Source organism: Apteryx rowi, unplaced genomic scaffold (assembly GCF_003343035.1).
Source record: "Apteryx rowi isolate R43461 unplaced genomic scaffold, aptRow1 scaffold_25, whole genome shotgun sequence".
NCBI classification, from domain to species: domain Eukaryota; kingdom Metazoa; phylum Chordata; class Aves; order Apterygiformes; family Apterygidae; genus Apteryx; species Apteryx rowi.
In genome coordinates, this window is record NW_020448863.1 from 4,929,734 (window position 1) to 4,954,693 (window position 24,960).

Consider the following 24,960-nt stretch of genomic DNA (forward strand, 5'->3'; position numbering starts at 1 on the left):
TACAACCATACAATTGCACAAAGCTAAGCAAAGAACTTAAGTTAAAAACATCCTTAGTCAGACAATTTACTAAAACAAGGCCAAAACTGCAGGTTAGACAACGAACACCTGACCATTGGGTACTTTCACTTTATAGCTAGGACAAGTTGAACAATGGTTATCTGAGCCTAAAGCAAGTTGCAGACAAAGCAAAAGTGTCTTGGTTTCTGTGGATATGGATAAAACCAACCAAGTTCAAGTTCAAACAAGGCCTGAAAAATCCTGAGACCTGTTCTGGCTAACTGTTATTACAAAGTTTGAGGTCTATTATTAGAAGCAGGCAGCAGCCAGTTGGCTAGGCTACAGTAGAAATACGAGCAGTTATTTCCCAAGTGCCACCCAACTACAAGTGAGAGAACATTACAGTTTATAATTGGAGACAGTTTATAACCTCACTTGTTCTATTACCGAAATACCTACCAGAAATTCTGCTAGCTGGCACAATGATGACCTTTTCTGTGTTGGGATGTATTTGATGGGAAAAGAAGAGTGACTTGTGAATATGGATGATGTGATCATATGGGGAGGTTATATAGGTTCAGGATGACTAAATAAACGGTCAGAGGCTTTTGATCATTTAGGCAAAAAAAGTATTTAATCTGATAAAGACCAGATGACTTTTAGAGCAATAGGAGGCCCATGTCCAGACATTACCAAGCTCTCTGCTCCCAGTAGGCTGACGGGTATCTCCACATTTGGCAAGACCAAGCTGTTTGACGTGGGCCTTGCATTTTTCCTCCATTATTGTAAACTTCCCTCTTTGTGTCACTTTAGGCACCTTTTGCCATGCTCAAAGAGACTCTGCAGGCACAGTGTTACAAATTGCCAAGCAATTATTTCTTTGCTAACACATACAAAAGTTAGCTAAGATTTAATGAGCTCCTAGGCTAAGCATTAATACGCTCACTATCTCCTTGATGAGATATTCGAGAACCTTTTCTGGGCAGGTAGGCATCAGTCTGGAGGAGAAGGGTCAGCCCCTGTGACTCCCTCAAACAAATCTTCCATGTCGCTGAGTTACTGTTGGGGAGCTTCCATCTCCCTGGGATTCTTTTGTTAGGATTTCATACCTTTCCTTGTTGGTATTTTTCCTCCTGATGACTCCTTGAGCTAGTAACAACCCCTATCTGAACAGTCCTAGCTCTGTCTCCAATTTTACCTTTCTTATCTTGCTTGGCTCTACTCTGCAGACTTTCTCACAGCTCCTTCTCACAGCCTGGCGATTTCTTCAGGAGTCTGAGCCAAGGTTACGCAGCTGGGCTGTATCAGAGTTAGGCCTTGGATCCTTGTAATGCCAGCAGCTGGACCTCTGAGGGAGGGAAGAAGGGGGTGACAGAGAGAATAGGGTATGTTACGGACACAGCGTGTTTTGAAGTTGCCTGTTGGCTCACTGTAGTTCCAAAATGTCAAAGCAGACAGTAGGCCTATTTCACTTAGTGTGTATGTTCCTGTTAGTTTGACTTTAAAACGTGCTTTTTAAATGGCTGAGAATGTGCAGAAGAGTTTTCAGTGGCAGGGACTGAAAAGTCACCGTTCCAAACTCATCTTACAAGACTAGCAGAGCAGCAGCTTTTCACCAAACTTGAAGATGGGAATGAAACAGTTTAGATAAAGTGTAAGTTACTGTCATCACGGCCTTCTGTTTTGGGACTCTGTTAATATTCTCCTTCCAATATTTCCCTCTTCTCCTAGAGGCAGTATGCTGCTTTTATGTTGCACAAGTGATGGAACAATTTTAAAAAATTCCTCAAATTCCTGATATAGGATACCATGGCAGTATGCTACTGCTTCTGTCTACCTTTATTGTAATATTTTCTTTTTTTCTTCTTTTTCAGGTTTTGTACTGACTCAGAAAATAGGATCGGTAGTAATGGAGTAGAGGAAATAAAAAGTCATCCATTCTTTGAAGGAGTGGACTGGGGACATATCAGGTATATATCCATTTATATAAAGAATAAAAGCCACGAAAGCAAGGATTTCCTGCACTGTGATGGCAAGAATAATTCTTCACAGTTTATCTTTTATTTTGAAAGGCAGTTGCTACCAATTAGTGGGTGGGAGCCAAGGTTTTCAGGCCTTGCTGATGTCCATAGGTCTGATCAGAGTTTCACCATCTTGAAATGCCTCAGACTGGCCCAGAGTGCCCAGGATGGAAAGAAATTGTGGTAGGGCGGCTATGCTATTCCTGACTTACACTCTGATATCATCAGACAGCTCCTCTTCCAGTGGGAATAGACTTTGCAGTACTGCTGTATTTGACTTTATAATAACAGGGGCAAGAGAAAGGCAAACTATATTCTCAAAATACAAGGGAAATGGAGGAATGAAAAGGAAAGGCTGCAAGTAGGAGTAAAGCAGAGGGCATGTCTGCACAGCATGCTGCAGATACTGCACCTGAGTGAACTGGTATTTCTGCAGGGCAGAAGCACTGAGTCACCTCAGAGTGGCAACCTCAGTGGCCTGATCCTGCTGGGCTCAGCCTGGCCAGAGGGCCCTGCCGAGGCAGCTTCACCAGTTCTAGTGTGAACTTGTGCGTGCAAGATGCTTGAGCCATGTCTGTGCATTCCCAAAGTGGTAACACCTTTGAAGCAGGCTTTGGGGGGCCCACAGACATTTTCAATTGAAATAATAGCTACTATTCAGCCCTTTTTAAGGTTGTGAGGTAATCCACAGTAATGCGGCACTTTTGTATATGAAAATCCATACTGTGGACTTGTGATTACCTTGTCCAGCTTGGGTACTTCTCACTTCCTCTGGTGCAGAAAGCCTCATGCAACTTTCCTGCCAGTGTGGGAGACGCTAATAAGCAGAAAGAGTGGTAACGTATCTGCTCATACCATATTTGACCACCTGGCAAAGAAGCTTCCCCACCTCCACCCAGAAGTGGATTTAATTGTAACTGTAATAATTACAGCTGTAATAAACTTCCAGATGTAAATTAATAACTTTCCCACAGTGCCATGTTCCAGCTGAAAATGCTTTTGCGGGGCAGATCACTTAAGCAACTATTAAACCGCCCCACCCCGCTTCAAGCTTTTTAAAGGACTGCCTGCTTGTTAAACTAACACAGCAGTAACATGTCAGAGTTGACTCATTTTGGATGAGTTACTGGCAACCTCGAGTCAGAAACAGGAGCTACAGTGGAGAAGTACTTGGAGGAGTTCCAGGCTGATGAGTGCTGAACTTGTAAAGCAAAATGTCTAGTGACTCCAAATGGGAGCAAAATCCTGCTCAGCTGGGTAGGCTGGATCTGCAAAATGAGGGTAACCCCAGTGGTTCTTGGTAACAACAAAGATCATAGCGATAGCTATATGGTAAATTAATGTGGAATGCAGTTTTAGTTAGTAGAAAAGCATGTTTTCCCCAAGGTTGCCAACAAAATACTAATGCTAGGAGACCAATAAATCTCTCCATGATGTTGGAAAACAGGCAAGTCAGATATACTTCTAAAGGACTCAGTGGACCCTTGTGTTTTAAATAAAAGGGGTGTTGTAATTATAAAAAGCTAAGTTAAACAAAACTGGAACTTAATGTATCTTTTCCTAATATTCACTATTCTTGGATTTATATCTATGTGTAGGGAAAGACCAGCTGCAATCCCTATAGAAATCAAAAGCATTGATGATACTTCCAACTTTGATGAATTTCCTGAATCTGATATTTTACAGCCAGGTGAGACTGATGTCTTAAATTCCACATTTTTATCTATGATGTGCCAGAATACTCTGTGAACTCTTTTTTTGCTTGTATTCATTTTTCTGATATCCAAATCCAGGCAATATACAGGCTTGATCTAGAAATTTTCTTTCAAATATAAATGTAAACCTATAAACTCTTGTAGCTTCTGCTTCTGTAGAACTTGGGGGGAAAAAGATGACCAAATATATTTTAACTGTTAAGTTAATTAGTGAAAATGGTTTGCATTTATTTTCACACAGTGAACACAGAAAACAGTATAGTTTTCTAACATAATCTGTCTAACCAAATTCTGTTAAAACATTATGCACTGATTTGCTTTAGATCTTTAATAACTTTTGAGTTTTGAGCCAAACATGAATTTTAACATATTTGTGGGCAGAAATTTTAAAGACAGATGAATAAGAGCCAACTGTAAGTTATTTAACATAGTGATTTATGAACTTCAGTGGCTCTACAAATCATTTAGTTTTTTTTAATGTTATTTCCTATTGGCAAGTAGCAGAAAATTCTTATATATAAAAGGCCTGATTCTCTGAGGTACCAAATTCTCCCAGATTCCACTGTTTTCAATGAATTATTTATGGCTTAAAGATGGTCAGATACATTACGGTGATTATTAATTACAGATAAATGACATGCTAACAAACATCAGAATTATCAAAAAGCTTTTTTCCCCCTGAAATGGCTTTTACTTAATGGTGAAGAAGTTTGTCCTTTTAAGGCAAAAGCATTCAATCTCCAGTGCCTAAGATTAGGTATATAAGTCCATATTTATGTAATGCAAAGTATATTGTATTGGTTTGGGCATTTCAGACGCACTGCATCACTGAAAATGTTACTGTACATCTAGATACCTAAATATGAACTTGTACACCTGTATTTTTGGCACCTTGAGTTGAAAATATTGTTGTAGAACTCTTAAAAACAAGCACCTGAATGCTAAATTTAGAAGCTCACTGTAACAAATATCAGTGTTGAGCGTGCCAGCTGTGTTGGTCATTCATAAATAAAAGGTGACTAGGTCTCCCACTTGCTGTAGAAGCCTTGCAGATGCTGTAAGCAGGGATGAAGTCCTAGAAGAGTAAAATATGTGTGATATATGTAGTTCTCTTGGGATGGATATGATTTTTTCTCCTGTTTTGGTGAAGATAACACTGTATATATATATATGCATTTGTTGTGCATGAAGCATCCTAAATGTTGTTTTTAGTAATTATGTATCTCATGGAAGTAGTAGAGGTTCCTGTCAGGGGATGGGAGCTTGTTTTGGTGTGCACACATACTAAAAAAATAACGTTTTATGCTTCAGAGAGATGCTGAAATTATAACTCCGCTCAGACCAATGGCAAAACGCCACTGACCTTAATAGAAAGAGGATTTCTTCAGGGGATTCTTGATGACTAGGGAAATGAAGTTCACACTTATTTACTTCAGTGTCATGTGAAAAGCCCTCTCATAAGTAGTACTGCTCTTAATTGTTTGTTTTGTTTGTTTGTTTTACTTCTATTTCTGAATGCCAGTGCCAAACACAACGGAACCCGACTACAAATCCAAAGACTGGGTTTTCCTCAATTATACCTACAAGAGGTTTGAAGGGCTCACACAGCGTGGCTCGATCCCTTCCTACATGAAAGCTGGGAAGTTGTGAAATGAAACACAAACCCACAAAAGAAATAAAAATACAAACCTCAGGTAGCTGCATCACCAGACCCGCTTGGCGTTAGTTATCAATACATTGACTCTGGTGCGCATCAACTTCACACGGAAATTCTACAGGATTAGGATTTCTAAGACTACTACAGGAATTAGTTGGCAGTGCCAGCTGGCTTTTTTTTTAATATTTGAATATTTTTGTTAACTTTATTATACAAAGGTACTGGAATAAAAGGAACGTACATCCCTTTGTAACTGCACTGCCTATGTGTGTATAACGGTTAATTATGCCTCTCTGTACTGTGGCTTTGTTTGTACTGTAAACCATCTAATCCACCCAGGAGTAAAAACATATCATTTTATGCAGCATTGTTATTATACTGCTTACCTGGTGGTTTTTAGATATGCAGTATAGAAAACCATTGCCCATATTTGCAAAATTCTCTGAGCAGTTGTTCAAGGGTGTTCCAGTTGTGGTCTACAGATAACCCATGAGCATGGCAACACTTGATTATTTAAAATAGCAGTGTCCTGTGGGGCCTACTTGTACCCTGCCCCGTTCCTCCCCACCAGAGGCCTCTAGTAGCAGATCATCCCTTATCTTCTCTTTTTTCCTTTATCCCCTATGTGTGGCAGTGAGACAGTCCCTGTGATCTGTTTAGTAGCATTTCTGCTTCAAAGTGTAGTTACAGGTATTTCTGTTTAAGGTGATGGAGCTTTATGCCTGTTAGCAAATTCAGAAGAAAAAATGGAATCTGAATTAAAATGATAAAGCGTGTTTTTTTGTTTTTGTTTGTTTGTTTGTTTGTTTGTTTTAGAAAGGAAATTTTTTCCTGATACCAAGTTTTGAGGAGGTGGCAGTCTCCAAGATTGCATTCCTGCCTCTGTTGTAGGCAGATAATCTTATCACTATTGAGAATTCAAATAGCCTTTTCCATCTCTGCAAAATATGTATTCTAGAAAAGTGATCAAACTGCTGCTTTTATTATTTTTTTCCTCTCCCTAAGATGTTCCAAACAGAAGGGATCCTGTCCCAGCCTTTTGTTTCCAGCGTATCCCATAGCAGCCTCCTCTAAGCCAGAGCAAACGGAGCGCCCCACTAGCCTCGCTCTCCTGCAGGCTCCACCTTCTTCCAGCACCTCTCTTGAATTTGGACCGTGCGGTTGGAAGGGATCAGCTGAGTCTGGAGACCAGTCACCAGAAACCACAAGCAACGTGACTGAAGCCAGCAGAGCCTCTAAACGCTGTGCTGCCCGGTGTGCAGGGTGGCGACAAACTGGCAGTAGCTACAGGGCTCCTTCTGCTGGGTCCGCTGGCAGCCTGCCATTATACAGTTGCTGGCAAATTTATCTGTAGCTCTGCCTGTACTAGCACATTACTTGCAGTACGTAGAACTTATCACAGTACAGTGGAGATCTCTGATGTCATTTTCTGGTTAGAAAGGAGATTTGCAGTACTTGAACAATACTCCAGTAACCGAACAAGCAAAGTCACTATTGCTGTCTTCTGCCAGCCTGCAGTTAGCCTTGAACGCTAGTGAAAGGCACTCCAGGGCCCCCGGGACACCCACTGGAGTGAAGCACAGGATGTTTTGACATGTAGTAGGAAAGACTCCATTAGACTCTTTTTTTTTTTTTCCCCTCAGCAAAATGGAACCAATTATTTCTAAAGCCATTACAGGAATATTTATTGCTGTTAGGCACCATGACATCAGCTCTTCTTAATTGTTTGTATGCTTTAAAACACACTGAGGTGTTCTTCTGTTGCATAGAAGTCCATTTAGCAGAAAGATTTCTGCGCATTGGTGGCTTACGGATGTGTGCGTAGTCTTCCCTGATCCAACAGTTGCTAAGTTCAAGGGCCTCGGTCATGTCTTTCCTCAATATTTTGTCTCCCTTCAAACATCTAACATCTGTTGTTTATACTGCTTCTCTATGAAAAATTTCAGTCTTCAGTTCATCAAAGAGGAGTATCCAGTGCCTCCAGGCCCACCCCATTTATACAATATTATATCAGAATATCGCTAAGCTAAATTTTTGCCTGAAGGCTTGACTTAAATGGGTACAATTTATTATCTCCCAGTTTTTCTTCCTGAAGCTTGCACCAGTTTACACCCTTGGCTGCTACGGGGACAGAATTCTTCTGAAATTCTCCCCAGGTTGTTTTTAGCCTTGTCAACAAAGTGAAGGTCACCTATAACCATCCAAAGACTGTCCAAAAACTGTAACTCACTTAAATCCCCATTTATATTTTACTACTTCTTTATACCAGAGGCCTAGAACTAGTAGGAAGCTATTTTCTTGTCTCCCTGCCCTAGAGATGATCCAAGATGTAAGCCTGACCCCAAAGGATACTGCTATTCAAAAAAGATTTTTTTAATTTACTTTTAATTCCCAATCTTGTTTGTGGGGCTTATGTGCACTAGAAGTGGAATACCTGTGAACAACACATTTCAAAAGACCACAGTTACCCTATTTGTGTAATATAAAAATAAGTCTTTGCTTGAACTTGCCAAGACATGGGAAACTGCAAATGCTCAGTAATACTGGTGATTTTTTTTTTCCAGTGGGGCTTGGGGGAGGGGAGATAAATATACACTTAACTTAAAGCTATCTATTAAACAACTWTGTCTGTACATACTCACTGGTTTACAACCTTGGAAAAAAGCTCAACCCTTATATTTGTAACACTAAAGATAATATGCATATAAAATTGCAGATGATTAATCATATCAGTGCTCACATAGGAATTGTATCCTTATGGAAACAGCCTGCAGCCTATTTAGCAAACACTTCTGTATTGCGATAGTTGAATTTCTTTTTTCTTTTTTTTTGAAAACATGGCATTATTTTAACTAGTAAGTCAAGTTAAAGACAATATTAACTACTGCTTTTAGGATGATAGAATTTTTTTAAAGGTAAAGCTGTGACACTGTGTAATGGATTAATGAGAACAGGTTAATCTACACTGGCTTTCAAACAAATGGAAGTGTAACATATCTTTTGCTTCATTATTTTTGTCTTATTCTTTTGAATGGCTGTGTTTTTTTTCTTTGGTGATGTTTGTCACCTTGCCATTTTTTTTTCATTCTTGGAGTACCAAAGATCCTGAAATGGCTTGATGATTGCAACCATGTGAAAATTTATTTTCTGGGAGTATATTTTGTTAACTTCTGTTAAAATGTGGAATTGTATATGCAAATTGTTCTTGGAAGTTAAGCTATTCCAGCAGGAAAATCTTGAGTGCATCAATGGAAGTGGTGAGCCTGAACCCAAATTCTGGATCTGAACACCCTGAAACTGGGGAGGAAGCTTGGACTGCAAAACACAATGAGCTTTTGTGCTTGGTTCCCTCTCTAATCGGCGTGAGTGAGTGGCCTGAGGTCCAGGACATCAGCAGAGGTTATTTCATGTGCAAAAGGAGTTAAAAAAAAAAAAAAAAATTTTTTTGCCAGCATTCAGAAATCACATATTGTTGATACCGCATTTGCACTGTTAATTTGCCTTGCTGGAGAGTTATATAAGTGTTATTTTTATAGGTCAATTGTTAAACATCTGAGTCGTTGGATACAGTATGGGATAACAGCATCCCAGCGATATAGGTGAATTCACCTAAGGGCAAAGGGGCTTGCTGAAGCTCTCCACACTACTAAGGTAGAGGGGCATAAGCAGTACAAAGGGTGTTGTGTGGGCTCCTTAGAGTGGGCTGACTTTCCTCCTCTGCAACAGCAAGCAGGGAATACTGCAGTTTAGCCTGGTTATACTCTTACTGCTTAGGAAGTGCTCTCACTTTTTCAATAATACGAGCAATTACAAGCATTGTAACATACTGTACCTTGTCATTTTAATGTTGATATATTACAGCAGCTCATTCTTGGAGTCTAAATGGCAACTGCTATATTTTTTCCTAGACTGTTTCATTAGTTGTGGTTGGGAAAGTTACACAAGCATTATAAAAATTTATATGAGGCTTTTTACAGCATTTGAAAATAAACGTAGCATTCTTTTTGTAAAGTTGCAGTTTTTATTTTATTTTTTTATGCCAGTGTACTTTATTATTTGAAGGGACTGGATTTGTCTCCCTTCCAGAATGGTAGACGTTTAAAGAACTGAAACACTTTGTTTTGTGTATTTTCACCTTGAACTCCACTGACTGTCGACTACTCTCCAGCAGAATGTTTAGAGGGTAAGAATTGCCTTAACTATACCAGCTGCAGTTGTGTGAAGCTAGGTCTGAAGTGGTTATTGCTCTTCACAAGAGATTCCCTTTCTTCTTCCCCACAGACCATAATTTAGTCAAGTAAGGCTTCCATGGGCAGCATGTTCTTCAGTTCACTATAGAAATAATTTTGTCCTACTGTTCCTGATTCCTTACCGAGTCTAATGCAGTGGCAGCAGATGCAGCAGTAAAACAGACATATAAAACACTACTACAGGGTTGTGCAGCTGAAAGCAAAGAGGAGCTAGTAGCTGGTGACTGGCATTCTCTGTAGCCTTCCAGCAAATAATAGCCCTCTGTTTGAGAATCACTGCTCTCAGTAATTTGATACAATTGGAACAGAATTTTATCAGTTCTATTTAATGGAATTGCACTTTTCTTCCAGTTACCAGATATCATCTCACACTGCGTTACATATCATAAGGAAATGCAGGCTTAGTTCTTAATTTCCTTGAATTACCAAATCCTATATTCCTCAAAAATATGGCACTTTAAAGATGAATATAGAGGCTATGCCTTCAGCATGTTCAAAAATGGTTTTTGAAATCAACCACTATTAAAAATATATTATAGTTCTGTGTTTATAAAACATACTGCAAATATCTGTGCATTTTTCATTTCCTTTATTTCTTCTTGCACAAAGTGTTCCATGTACATAAGCAAAATATTTATGCTTTGAACAATAAAATGTGTTTCTGACAATCTTTCTGTGAGGAGGGAAGGGAGGCACTTAGTTTGTCTGGCTTGCTCTTGGCAGGGATGACAACAGTGGTTCCAAGTGCTGGACCAGACAAGGATGCATTTGCAGTTCATTCAGTGCTTAACATACTTCTTTATGGTAATTTTATTTATCATGTATATAAATTTCAAGTATCACAGAGGTTCTAAAATGCCTACCTAAGAGCTGAATTTCAAAGGTGAAAAGTGATGACACCACATCTTGTTTCCACACCAACTGCTTCAAATCTGTTTCTAGTGAGCCACTTTCTGCTGCTGCTTCTCTCTGGAAACACTTGCTCTCTATATATACTGTAGCAGTTTCTCCCCATCTACTTCCCACCTGCTCCAGAAGTCTGTGCTTCCCCCCCAGAGACCAAATCTTTCCCTTGCCTCTGCATTTCCTGACTCTGGCTCTGAAACTAAATGACGGCATCAGCAGAGTAAATGCTGTAATCTTGAAGTGGTTGTGTAAAAGCTGGGTGTTACCACCACCCCTGCTCCATGTTTTGAAAGAGATACAGCAGCTGCAGATAGCAAGTGTTACATACACTCCAAGTGCGTAAAATATATCGTGTCCTTCCAGGCATTTAAGCAGAATCTGCACCTCCATATGGATGCAGAGTATGAGTGAACATAGTCTAACTCAAACAGGGAGCTGGTGCCTGGATGCTCCCCCAGAGCATCCCTGCCCCAGCTGCAACCCTTGTGCACTAATGTGCATGTGGCCATCTGCAGAACTCGGCAGGTCAACACGGAGGCACTAATTCAAACATTCTCTAGGGCCAAAAACTGCAATGGCTCTGCTGGTCCTGGACACTTAATTTCCCTGTAAAGTCTACCTATGACTTTAATGCATCTATTTAATAATAACAAGTGACTAGATAGGAGCCTTAGTGACTTTGGATCATGACATAGTGAATTATTGGTAAACCAGACATTGAAACACACGTTTCCAGGTTTTCGGTCTCATCGAGCTCTCGCTGATGTTGACAAAAGATCTCTATCCACAGCCCAAGGAAACCTGTGAACAAGTATGGTCTCAAAAGCAAGCTGTTTTCTGGTCCCATGCTTTTAGGTTCTTTACGAATGCACAGAAAGATTACACTTTACATGGAACTCCACTGGTTGAAAAGCAGTCCTGGAGGATTCACTTTGGCTTGAAATACAAAGGTGAAAAACTTGCATGGTACTGCTGATATTAAGGAAGAAGTATTACCTATTTTGTTTGATCACAAAATTAAACTAACACATCAAGGACAAGAGGTGCAATTTATTCTAATTCTGTTGCAGATCAAATTTCCTTTGCCTTATTGCCACGTAAAGGTTTTATTGCTTTAATAAATGTATTTTTCTGAAACAGCATAGTACATCATTGTGGGAGTTGACCCAGACTGGTCCATAGTATGGAATTTGAATGCTATTCTAAGTAGCAAACATTTCAGCGTGACTCCTTGGCTTGCAAAGCTCACAGTCAGCGAACAGTGAACGCCTTGCATTCAGTTGGCACAATTCTGCTGGGTAATTAATGTTAGAAATAGTTACTTGCCCACTGTGTGCAACAGTCTGGCTTTCTGTTTTCAGTTAATTCTGTCATGGTTTAGTGGCACACATTTAAGGCGGTTTACATTTCTTTATCTCTGCATTATTCCTATACCGCATGTTTAAACCGAGGATGTTAACACTGGAAGAGACCTGGAATCTGTACTATGGGTGACAGGTCTACTTTGGCCAAGAGAGTATAAGACAGTGATGTAAAATATTGTTGGGACCTTCTACGCAGGCAAGATGGATGAGACAATTGCAGCTCAGAGGTTTAGATACTGGTCATGTGCAAGCCCAAGAAAAGATGTTTTTGTCCTTAGGCTATATGCTGCCCTCACAGCTGCTTTCAGTCTCTTCTAGCCATAGCAGAAAAGGCACTGAGCTGGATGGGATCATCTAGTGAGCTAGGATCCAGCTTGTGGGCTGCACATCACGGGCACATTTCAATTGCCTAAACATAGCCCCCTAAACAGTTTTATTTATATCTGTGTAGAGATTTGTAACAGAAATACTGTTTTGCAAAAACATTAGGCATTAGGCTCTTGCTAGGCATTCAGAAAACACCTGTTTCTGCCAGGAATGAAAAGGCTATTTAAAGAGTGAAGTTTATTTTTTTAATCAAAAGTGGCACCATCAAATTAAGCAACTTTTAGTTGAGATTTACAAGCAATTAAATTACTTCACAGCACAAACCTCATCAACTAGGACTCCAGAATAACTTGGACACCTTTGAAAATGCTTATCTTTTTGACTTTTTAAATTTTGTTAGGAAAAATCACAAAGTAAATCGATTCACCCACTTGCCCCAATACTTAGCTTAGAGAGAGAGAGTGAGTAGGAGTTGAAAGCTCAAGTTAAATTTGTTTCATCATGAAAGGAATTTGTCAGTGATTCATAGATCTTTAAAGCCAGAAGATATCGCTATCACAATCCAGTCTGACATACTGTGTAACGTATGTCATGTAACTTTACTCAGTAGTTTCTGTATTGTGCAAATATAGTGCAGCTTGTTGCTGTCAAAGCCTGAATTCTTTTGAGCTGTTTTTTTACTTCTTTGAAGGGCTTCTGTACCAGTTATTGAGTGGAAATAATTTTAAAAGGCTTATTTTGTTACAGGCTGATTACAGTATGATTATGCCATTTATATAAGTTTTAAAGCAGAAGACTCTCCTGATTTGGGGAAGAACTTTTGCTTTAAAATGATGGTATATTTTTCTAATGGATATAGTGCCTTAAAAAAATGAATGTATTGACTGTCAGGATATTTTGACTATCTTGTTTGGTCTGCTTTTCCAGCAATATAAAACAGATTTTAGCTTGTCTGAGGATTTGCATAGGTTTTCAACACCTTAAAGAACAGGTTTTCAACTCCTTTCAATTTGTGAGTGCCTTGAAAAAAATCAGAGAGACAGAATTCAAGGCAGAGAATTTATAGCAATCTCAAGAAATTTCTTGCCGTTCCCTTAAAAGTAATCCACTGAGCTCCAGGAAAGCACAAAACAGTCTAAAACATTGAGTTTTTTTTAAACTGTATTCATTCATATTCCTCAAATTATTAGCCTGTTCACATGTACTTTATAAAAAGTACTTGATTCAGGATACAGGTATTCTTTTTATTAGTTTGAGCCATGTAGGACCTTGGTCTGAGGGGAAACCATAAATGCTTGTCTTCTGGAAGAAAGTGTGAAAAATCTATGTTTGCATTTACAGGAGTGCTGAGTAACTTCAGTTTATTGCTATTAAGTTCCAGCAGAAAAAGCTAGCTAGGTAGCTAGCCCTAAGCAGTCATCTAAATATCTTTTTTACGTGAGGCAATGTAAGTCAGTCTACTACTAACACAGTCAGAGCTCTCGGTGTTCCTTCAGAGAGTAGAGGGAGGCTGGAACGCTTTTTTCCAGTCGTTCTCTTCTTCTGAAATAGGTCTCTTAAGAGTAGTGTGCATGAATCTAGGTTGGCTCCAGTAAATACACAAAGCAATTAGCAAGCTGTTCAGGATGACAGGTCAAAGAAACGCTGACTGGATGCTCTTCCTGTCCTGTGTAACAGCTAAGACACACTAGGCCTCAGATTTCATTAACCATCTATAGAAAATGAAAAAAAGGAGCAATAATACAGACACCTTTCTTTTATGCTCAGTGACAGACTATTATTTAACTGCTCTGAGGTTTGATTATTACTTTTTCCCCCTTTAGTTGTTGTGTAACTTGTTTGGAAAAAAGAGGTTATCCATTACTTACATAAAGCATTTTGTTCCCTATTTTATTGCTAAAAGCTACTCAAGAGGAAGTGCTCACCTAAGAACAGGGCAAAAATATCAAGTATGGCCTACTCAAAATCAGCACCTTACAGAAAATTAGGATCCTACTCTGCCAAAAAACAAGGCTTACTATATGCTGTGAACACCAGTTACTGTTGTATATGAAATGCTCAATGAAAAGACCAAGCCTTACCTTCGAATCAAGAAATGAGTATAATAAATAAAGTTTCAAATCTGTGTTAATGAACTGGCAATGCACTATGCTTATAAGCACTATGTGCCAAGAGAAGTGACATCAAGCAAGGAAGAGAAATGCACAGGTTATGAAGATAATAAAGAAAGCGTGACATGCAGAAATACTGCGAAGGGATTGATCTGATTTTCTGGCCCAGTTAAACGATAAAGTCACAAAAACTTGTGCACTCACTGCATTACAAGTGCTTCTGGTGTTGCCCTTAAAATATTAAATGAAAAGTAAATAAGATAAACTAGCACCATTTCTAGTAAGTCAGTTTTTATCAAAAAACAACTGCATTTGACATCCTGAGTTCTGAATGTCCTCATTGAATGTTCTCATATGGAGAGAGTTTGTATTTGATAGCCTAACACACGTATTTTTGGAAGTATTTATATCTTTAATTCATTGAACTTGGTAAGAGTGGCTATCTTCAACTTTCTGCAGTTACTATCTGAAATGTTTTCAGCCAGTGTGGCTGACTGGCTGCAACTAACTTGCTCTCTGAATTCTCCTTAACAGTTGGGTGCCTACTGATGATGCAAACTTGGTAAGAGGGTGCTCCCAGCTTCAAAATTGGGGTAAAAGAGTATTTCAGCAGGGCCAGACATGAAATTTTAGCTGCCTATGAACAACTTCTTGGAAATTTATTTCAATACCAGTTGAATAAATATGAATAAATGTGTATCAATAGTAATGATTTTCTCAAAGACAGCAATGCTGTATAACAACTGTTTGTTAAGATAGAAGTGGTTTATAATTGCTCTTCTCCAATACAAATTCCTTAGATCCAACTGAACCAGCATGGTGCAATATATGTATCAGTGAAATAGTAGCTATAGGATTATGTGTAACTTAAAATTCAGAAACAGTGGAAAGCTGGATTTGCAGGGGAAGAAAAAAGCAGCTTATGAAAAAGTGTGCATTGAGAATATCGTAGTACTGCAATTACATCTGTTCAGCAATACTGCTGGCTGGGACCCAGATTCCTCAGCCAGACAAGTGTATTCTGCTAGAGCCGCTCACCCACTCTACCTTTCCACATGCCTCTTCTAGTAAGCAGGGTCTGAGAACAACTACAATATTAAAGCCATGGCTCCAAAACACAGTAAATCTTGTTTTGGAGTACCTCGTACAAGATACAGAATACTGTATTCATGCAGTACAGAGGCCTGAAATATGACAAACTCCTTCTGGCAGGAGTATGTTTACAACAAATATTAAAGCAACTGTTTCCTGGTCAATGTTATGCCAGAAAAGGTTGACCAGTCATCCTACTCTAACTTTACACTGGATTAGACACCATACATTCCCCTGCAGCCAGTTTGAAGCTGGCATGAAACAATAAGCTGATAAGCACCATGCTGCATGTGCTGGTTGATGTGACAGAAGTGCAATCACATGTTTGTGTCCGATTCTGATCAAATGGGTATTTGTCAGGCCTGAGAGTGCACAAAGCAGGTATTAATGAACTTGGAATCTAAGACTTTCAGGAGACTATGATAGAAGAAAACTCATTTCTAATGCACCCGTGGGCTTAGCTATGGGCAATATGCTGAGCTGCCCACTCTCATATGGATATTCTGCTATGCGCTAAAGCAGAACTTGAAATTTCTTGGGAGCTTCAAAGTAAAAAAAGATTGCACAAACAGAGCTATGGACTGCATCTGTCTAGTGGTTTTCACGATTATAGTTTGGAGTTTAGGCAACTAAATTCTGTTTAAATCTCAGAAGCTATAAATGAAAAGACATCTTTGGCTTTTGCTTTCCCCCAGCTCTAACATTACCTAGGAAAGTTATTCATCCTCCACTATGTTACATTAAATTTATAGGTGGTGGAATGGACTTTGCCCACATCATTTTGTGAGGATTTATTTCCTTATGTTTTATAAAGTGTTTTGACAGCCATACACGTTTATACACAATGAAAACTAAGATAATACCAAACTGTTGTTTTAGAAGAGACTGTTAAAGGGATGATGGGAACAGAGACGCAAAGATTTGATGAGACTTCTGTTTCAGCGTACTGGTGTTCCTAAAAATAAATGTTAACATAGCTACACAGAGAAAACAGAGATCAAAAAGGCTACTTTCCACATGTAAGGCTTCTGTCCAGCCAGCCAGATCAAACTATAGTAAGACACTTTAGTAGGACTGCCTAATTTCCATAATTTAGGGAAAAAAAAAAAAAAGCTTTTTAAGAAAGTCAGTAGTGAATTGTCTCCAGTGATTTTATAAATAGCCGTAACCACCTGTAGTCTTATCGGTGGTGAGGTGCTTACAAACATTACTACTGGAGTCCCTCTGAACTGTTTATACAGCTCCAGACTCATTGTTCTGTTGTGCGTGACTATCCTTTTGAAGAAAAATTGCCTTTCAGAAAACTATCTTTCAAGCAATTTATTTCTGCAAGAACAATTTTATTACTCATGGGTTGTCTTAACCCTTTGCATGCTTGCAGTTTTCACTGACATGGACAGGCACCTGTTTTCCGCAACATAATGGATTAATATAGCCAATTATGAAAATACTTATGTAAATAATATTCCTCCTTTGATTAAAAGTAATTGAATCTTTTTGGTGTACTTTGCACATTTTTCTTTTCATTTTCAGGAAAGATGTTTTTCTTTTTATAGTAAGAGTAATTTTGTTTCCAAACCTGAATAAACGAATCACTTGCTCTGTAGCTAAAAGATATAAATCTTAACAGTTTAGATTATTAACCAGTCAGACAGATGACTAAAGAATGTAATATTCTTTGTAACACTTGAGATACTGAATTCTAAAAGATAAGCATTCAGTGAAATTAGCCTTCAAAGTCCTAAGTTAATGCACACATAGTCAGGGTAATTTATATGCACCCTTTACATATGCAGAAAGTCAGTAAGTCTAGTGTTCCATCTTTATTAGTACATCTTGTTAGGTCCAAAAGAACAGCCCTATTACTAATAATAGTCAAAAACTCTGAAAGTCCACTGTACAGTACACCTGGAGAAGTAGCTTCCTTCACACAGGTCACAGATCATGTGGCTCCAGCCATACTGATGAGTAATACCACCTGCACTGCACATGCAAATTCCCTCACATATGAGTTCAACAGGCAGAAGCAGGCAGGTGCTCAGCCCATTAATATGGCACAGGTGAGGAAGTCTGAGGCCTTGGCAATAGTCTATTCTGCCACACACAAACCTGGAATTGAGCAAGCAGAGGCTGCATCAACATCAACACATAGGGTAGCACACTTAGGGTGGTTCTGTCAAGCAGAACCGGTGTCGCTGAGGTCCCTACGTCCACACTGTATGTGTCTTAGAGGTCTTATTGCAGATCAGCTCCAGTGAGGTGCCATGGAGTGAATGCCCATTTGCAGTTGGAGCACATTAAGTGAGCTCTTAAGAGTGCATCTTTAGGTTTTGTGCAAAAAGAGTACGGTTCACACGCTCCCAGACCACTCCAGGATGTGAACCAAAGCACAGCGAGGATGCCGGGTAGATTCATTTCAGAAGCGCACTCCTGATAAGCTAAGAACATAGCTACACCCCGAGCATCTAGTGGAATCCAGGCCCATTAACACAACTTAACATATTAGTAAGAGTTACCTCTATTTTTACGTTAGTGTGTGCTCACATGCATGACTGTTCTTTGCTCTGCTCTGACTAACGGGGCGAGCCAAAGACCTTCCTCCCGACCTAAATTCCTCCCAGACGCTGATCCTCCCTGCGATACGGTGTGGTCGGCACAGCACGCTCGCAACGCAACAGGTACACACCGCGAGGCACAGCAGTTTCGCCACAGGCCCCAGGCTGCGAGGCTCAGAAGCGGCCTGTCCCCCCCGTCCTCCTGAGACGCCGGGGGGAGCCGGGAAAAGCCACCCCGGGGCACTGCTGTCACCGGCAACAGGGTTGCCGCCGCACCGGGAGGGCTGCGGGCGGCCGCCGCCCGCCGGCCCCCCTCCCCCCCCTCCGCGCTCGCGTGGGCGGGCGGAAGTCTCGCGAGAAGTGTCCTGCCGGGCCGGGCCGGGCCGGGGAGAGGAGGGGGCATGGCGCCGGCGGCGGCGCTGCTGAGGCGATGCTGGTGACGGTGGAGGCCTGGCAGGGCGTCTGTGGACCCTCCCCCGAGCAGGCGGGCAGGACGGGCAGCTTCTCCTCACCTTAGTTCACCTCCTGCATGCCGCCGGTGCTGGGGGCGCTGTGGAGCGGGGCGCGGGCAGCCCGCCATGGCCGAGGCAGGAGCGGGAAGCGCCGAGGGGGCCGAGGAGGAGCGGCGGGCAACGGAAGGTGGGGGGAGCGGGGGGNGGGGGGCAGGGGGCGCGAGCGCGCCGGGGGAGCAGCCGTTGGAGGGGAGGGCGGGGGTAACGGCTGCGGGTGGGGCGTTGCGGTGGGCGAGACTCGCGCGGGTGGGTCGGGGTGCCCGTGGGTCTGTGTGGCACGCGTGTACGTGTGTGCTGTCCGTGTCGTGTAGTGTGTGTCTGTCTGTCTGCCTGCCTGCGTGGTGTGGCACGAGCGAGCCCTGCGCGACCGTCAGGGGGTTGTGTGCCCGTTGGTAGCGGGGCAGGGACGGGGGTCTGCAGCCCGCGCGTGGCCGTTGGTGGTTAGGAGCCCACGCAGGCCGTGCCCGGCCATGTGCCCTCTGTTTTCATTGCGGTGCAGTTATGTTTCCAGGATCGCGCTGTGTTTTCTGGATTTGTGCTGTTGTCTGTTCATACTCTGGCCCAGGGTATCGACCTGAGCTCCAGTAACTATTTCCCCCATTCAGTTTAGTTAAGGTACAGTTAGTTTAAGTCTAGTTAAGGTACACAGTGGTGGACCCAATGGTGTTATGTTGTGCATTCCCAAAGAAACGTTCGCACTCAGGTTAGTTATTACTGTTATAGATGTGTCATTGTACTTCAGTGATCTGCACTAAAACTATTTTTTTCTGTATATTTAACTTAGTATGTAATGTACGCTCTCTGATATACAGCTAGTTGTTTTATGTGTTCCTAATATGTTAGTGTGTTTTGGGGGGTTTTTTTGCAGGTAGATGTAATTCAGCATTTTAAGTACAGTGAATTTGGCTTCTCTGTGTGAGTGTGTGTGCATGCACTTGTATAGAGACAGAGGTTTGATGTTTCTCGTTCATTTTAAGTTTCTGGTGCAAAAACAGGGCTAGGATTAAACCAGCAGCGGCTGTTTGTGCTCCTCCTTCTGTGGAAATGAGTATGTTGCTTCCTCCTTTCAGAATGTTGATTTGAGGACGAAAAGAAATCATGTTTTGTAYGGGGTTTTGAACTGCAGAAGTGAACAAATCGCTTGTAAGTCATCACTGCGGTTCTGTTTAGTTAGTGCCGGTTCTTCTGGGTTTGTTGTTGTTGTCTTTTTAACAGGTATTTGGGGAATTTGTATGTGTGTGTGTTTTTTTAATGTATATGGGGGTTCTGGTTGTCTTGAGATAGTTGGTATTTTTTCTGTCTCTTTCTGTGTTTCTAATTTATGAAGATTAGTTGTTGCTTGTTTATTTAAATACTGGTATAATTTTGTAGCAAGTAATCTAGTTTTTGAAAGTAAAGTGTGGAGTTTTTTGTAGGGTTTTTTCTTTTTGCTGTCAAAAAATTGTGTTAAAAATGAGAATTTACTGTTTCTGTATCATACACATATTGTAAGGAAAGGAAATAATCTAAATAAAGAAAAATCAAAATATGTGAACTTTTCCATATAAAAATAGCCATGGGAAAGCAACGAGCCATAGGTTTTTATGTTATATTGCGAAAGAAACACCCCCGCTCTGGCTTCTTTTGTTATTTATGCTTACCCCTATTCTTCTAACAGATTTTGAAGAAACAGAGTCTGTTTCTTTTAAACAATTTACTTTTTAAAAGATATAAATATATTAATTTGTGTAAAGGACTTAAAGATTAGAATAGGTCCAGGTCAGCTTAGTCGTTTTTCATTTGAGCAACATATTTTTGTTACTATTGCACATTAGGAAAAACACACTCTGAACTGGACAATTCACATCAGCTAAGAGTCAAATTCACTGTAAGAAGAAAATCACTTTGTGGGTGATTGTGGAAAGTGAATCAATATCAATACTCTGAAAATTCCCTTCTTGGACTCCTRGGCCTGTTAAGGCCATGTAAGTTCTGCAGCAGATTTGACAAAGTCAGCATTTTACTCACAATAATTTGGATCTAAAGCTTACAAGGGAACTGCTGGCCTCGATTTCTTTAGCACTGTATGATTGGTGATGTATTTTTTTCAGTAATGAACTAAATTATATGAGACTCTAGATTTCTGTCAGTGACCTGATTTGAACCTGGAAGTGACTGGGGAAGCAGGGTGGTATTTCAAGGGCTTGTGTAGTGTCTCTTCATTAGCTGGTACGGTCATACTTTTTAATACACTAATAGGTTTGGCCAAATACTTGGTGTTTGAGATTTATTAAGTAAATGTATTATTTAATTGGTAGGTTATGATTCTTGACTACTTTCTTGTGAGTGAATGGTTAAAATAACTAAGCAAAAATGAATGCATAAAGTAATCAGTTGACCATATTAATATGTTTGGTTTAAATTCATCTGTGTAATTCAGGGTATAATAATTTTTCTTTTCACCATTTCATGGTATTAGAAACAAATCCAGTGTTGTGTTTTTAAGTTAACCTATAAATAGATTGTTCTCTGAATAGTATTGAGCATAAGATGACTTCATTACTAAATTCTCAGTGTCTTTCTCCTGCTTTATGGAAGCTTATAAAATGTGGAAGAAAATCTGTTTTAGACAAGTACGCTTCTACTGTTTTCACAACTTAACCCTTATGAAAATGGTTGCTCCAACTTTAAATGAAAGTGCAGCGTGGGCTGTGATTGGAATGCTAGACTCACTGTAAGTAGCTGGAAGGTGCTTGTCATGGCTTCTTCTAAAGCCCTAAAAAATATATGGACTACAGCTCGCTCTCCTGCTTATAAAATATAGTTGTTTGTTTTATATGTGTTTTATACATTTATATATTCAGATGTGCAGGACCTGCAAAGTGATAGATATCATGGCATTGGTACCTCTTGTTGTACAATACTGTTGTAGCATTTTGCTTACCTGCAAATATATATGGAGGATATAGGTATAGTTTTCTCATTCTTTAATGGACATCTGCAGTAAGCATTCATTAAAATAATTGTAGAAAAATAACTCCTTAGTAAAATAAAACAGTTCATATGACACAATTATTTGAAATTATTATTTGACTCAGCAGCTGTCCTCTGTGTGTGTGTGTGTGTGTGTGTGTGTGTAGATAATCAAAGACATTTTAGATCTTCCAAAAAAAAAAAAAAAAAAGAAACTATTTTGAGTGTGTCAAGTGCTACAAACCTTAAAATTCCAATCGGACATCTTGAATAAGGTCTTGGCTTAGAAAATTTTGGTTGCTTGTCTGTCTAGGTTTGTGTGTGTGTGTCTCTCCTTCTCTGTGTGACTGCACTCGTAAGGACTTTAGACTGAGATCCTGAAACTGAGTAAGTACTCAGAGCATTAACCAAAATTAGCATTTTGGTTCAGAGCAGTAGCATTTTTTGATGTAAATCCTCAGTCTTACCCACTTACTGTGCAGTGGTTTGGTTTGCAGAGCAGTTTTGATACGAATGAACCAGATTGCTTTCAGAAGAAACGGCACCGGAATTTTAGTGTAGGAACGTTAGTGTAACTCCAGGCACACACCACATGTACTCCCAACTCCAAACATAAGGGATTGAACCCATGCTTGGTTCTTGGACAGCTTTAAAACATGTGCATTGTAGAGATTTTTGGTCCAGTGAACCAGACTAAATGTGATTTAACAGAAGTCCCCTGAACTACATATAAATTAGAAATGAGGACTTCTGTACCATCTGCTTCTGTCAACAGACCTGTTGTTGATGTGCCACAGTATTTACTAATGTAGATGTAGTCTAATAGCTCATGTGAGAAGACTTATATTTTAATAAGCTATTTATCTGGTTAGAAAAAAGGAAAACTTGTGTTCATTCACTTCTAACACAATTCTGTTTTCTTTAAATTTGTCAAAGCTTGAATTTCTTGTTCATGGTTAATGTACGTGCCAGGGAAGCATACACTTCAGCATGGGAAAATAAATATTTTAATACTCTGGTAATTCAGAACTTCTCATAGCAGTCTCTCCGAACGTTAGGAGAAATGCATCTGTAATCTCAGGAATTTCAATGCAAAGCAATTTCTTTCTTCCCCTCTCCTTCTGCCAGAAAGTGTTTTAAAATAGGAAACTGGAATGAAAATGCTTTCTTGTTCTTAGAAAGGTTGTGCCAGCATTACCACATTGATAACTTAAATAGCTGTAGAGATGCAACATGGAAAGTAATTCTATAAGCATGAAAGGTGTCTAGTGTGTACATCTCTTCTCAAAATGTAAAGAATGCCACCTGTGAGTTTTTAAAATCTATTTACTCTAACATTTATTTCAAGTGTATTTCACAGTAATATCCTGGTAGATGGGTTTAGGCGTTCTTTTTTACACTGGCTGAATGAGGGCTGATTGACAGCTTTTGTCATTAAGTTATTAATATTTGCATGGCTTATACTTTTCTTATACTTTTGGAGTGCTTATGTTTCTCTTGTTTTATTTCCCTTTGATAATTTAAAAAAGTCAAAATAAATGTTTTAATACTATATTAATATTTTAGGAAGAAAGACTACGAGGAGTAACCTTGTGCCTAGCCAAAAGGAACATTGTGGAATGGTAGTGCATAATTAAGGCTATAGGTTTGAAAGATTGTCTTGGACTTAATCTTGTTGCATGTCACCCACCAGGTGCTGTCTATGTTACATTTTAACAACTGCGCAGTAGTTTTATAGTCATCCCTGAGTGGCATTCATCTCACCTACCTTAGATGTCTACAGAGTGTATCAATGTCTGAGCTAGTTACTTAGGTCTTTGTATAATTAGTGATGAGAAATCGACACTCTTAGACTGTATTTCATCTAATCAACTGTTGGAATCTATTTTAGATTGAGATGAATCACCCTAGAAATGTTGTATTTCATCTAACCAACTGTAGGAATCTATTTTAGGTTGAGATGAATCACCCTAGAAATGTCTTCTCTTCTCCGTTGAATGTAAAGGACGCGTAGAATGGCTAGTTCAGTTGTGGATATCTTCATTTGCTCAGATGAATCTTGCCTTTAGAGGCTGGTGGAGTTTCACCATAAGCCTTTTCTAATAGAATGTATTTGTTTAGGAACTGAAAACTTCAAAACAGACAGTGATGACAACAGCTCAGAAATGTGGCATACGTTTTGAAATTGTTATTGTCAGTAGCAGAAGTGGTACAAGGTACATTAGAAAAGTGTGGAAACAAAGTCCCTCGAGTCTTGTTTATGAGTGCAGCGCATGTGATTTACACAGGACGTTTGCTGAACTCAGGGATACAGTTGGCTTCATATATCTTCACTTCCTATTCCACCCTCAAAGGATCGTTTCATATAGCTCATCTGAAGCTGTTCATTTTGTTGCCAGCCTGCTTGGGGACTGTAAAATTTTTTTGTAGAAAGGCTTGAGAAAAGTTGTAGTTCAGTAGAATACGGTTTTGTATGTTGATATGGTGAAAACTGTATACTAAAACTGAAAATTGGTAACTATTCCATAAATACTGTGTTTTGTCTGATTATGAAATATACTAGAGTGTTAATAGTTTTTATTTATAATGCATTTACTGAGAAGAGCTGTTTTTCATATGATGTATTTGTAATGCTGTGATATGCTTTGTATTTTTGGAGAGAGAATGATTGCAGTGATTTCTTTTTTCAATATTACTTTCATCTGTCTTGATGTACATGTTATGCTTTTTTAGTATTTTTAATACTTAGAGATAAGCATACGTGCTTAATACTGAGAATCAAACCTAGATCAGAAATAGGCCTATGTATTCTAGGAATTATTCATTTGCCATTAAGATTCAATCATCACTATGCCTGTATAGTAGCAAAACTTTGAAACGAGTAATAATGATAATAAAAACAGTGTGATTTCTCATTTGGAATTTTATTTGACTTGCTAACCAGCCTGGTTTAAATAATGGCTTCTGGAGTGGAAAAACAAAATTTCTGTAGCTAAATTAAACTTTTCAGTAGTTTAAAACTTGGCTAATGATTTAAATCTTCCAGAAAAATAAACTTGCAATAAGGCACAGTCCTTCTGAATACTATTGGTCATCAAGCATGCTATGAAGATGGGAAACATTTCGTTTTGCTTCATATGTTGTAGGGGGTACTTGTTTTTAATATTAGTGAAATGAAAATATTCGCAAAAATTAAAAATATGAAAAATTCAGTCAGATGCACAAATAAAGGTCAGAATCTAGCTTTTTCCTGCCATAGATGCACCCCCCTAGGTATTGGGTTACATTCTAGCTCGTTCTGTTTCTGACCCAAAAGATCTCTAAATCCTTTATCCAGCCCTCACAAAGTGGTATAGCCAGAGAAGTAAAGGAATCTTTCATCACAGAGTATAGGAGGTGAAGACACTCTTCAAGCAGAGGGTAAGCACCTTGGAATCACCTAGCATCATAACAATAGCTGTTAGGGAAAGCTGCAAGAGATTAATTTAAAGCGCTTTT

General features: G+C 39.5%; 2 protein-coding genes across 12 annotated transcripts in view; both read left to right on the top strand.

Moving 5' to 3' along the window:
• The window catches only part of STK38L (serine/threonine kinase 38 like), a 55,279-nt gene extending 45,079 nt beyond the window's left edge, over positions 1 to 10,200 (top strand). The window contains exons 12-14 of the mRNA XM_026066835.1: positions 1,875 to 1,970; positions 3,620 to 3,711; positions 5,259 to 10,200. Of these exons, the coding sequence (XP_025922620.1) occupies positions 1,875 to 1,970; positions 3,620 to 3,711; positions 5,259 to 5,386 (316 nt within the window). The 3' untranslated portion in view covers positions 5,387 to 10,200. The remainder of the gene's footprint in view (positions 1 to 1,874; positions 1,971 to 3,619; positions 3,712 to 5,258) is intronic.
• Positions 10,201 to 18,377: 8,177 nt separating this feature from the next.
• ARNTL2 (aryl hydrocarbon receptor nuclear translocator like 2) overlaps positions 18,378 to 24,960 on the top strand; it is a 36,564-nt gene continuing 29,981 nt past the window's right edge. For 6 of the 11 annotated variants that reach the window (XM_026066822.1, XM_026066827.1, XM_026066824.1 and 3 more), the window contains exon 1: positions 18,378 to 18,637. In XM_026066822.1, coding sequence (XP_025922607.1) covers positions 18,577 to 18,637 — 61 coding nt within the window. In that variant the 5' untranslated portion in view covers positions 18,378 to 18,576. Of the gene's footprint in view, positions 18,638 to 19,580; positions 19,654 to 24,960 lie in introns of those variants that run through there. The other 5 variants (XM_026066825.1, XM_026066828.1, XM_026066829.1 and 2 more) reach the window with 3 other exon arrangements.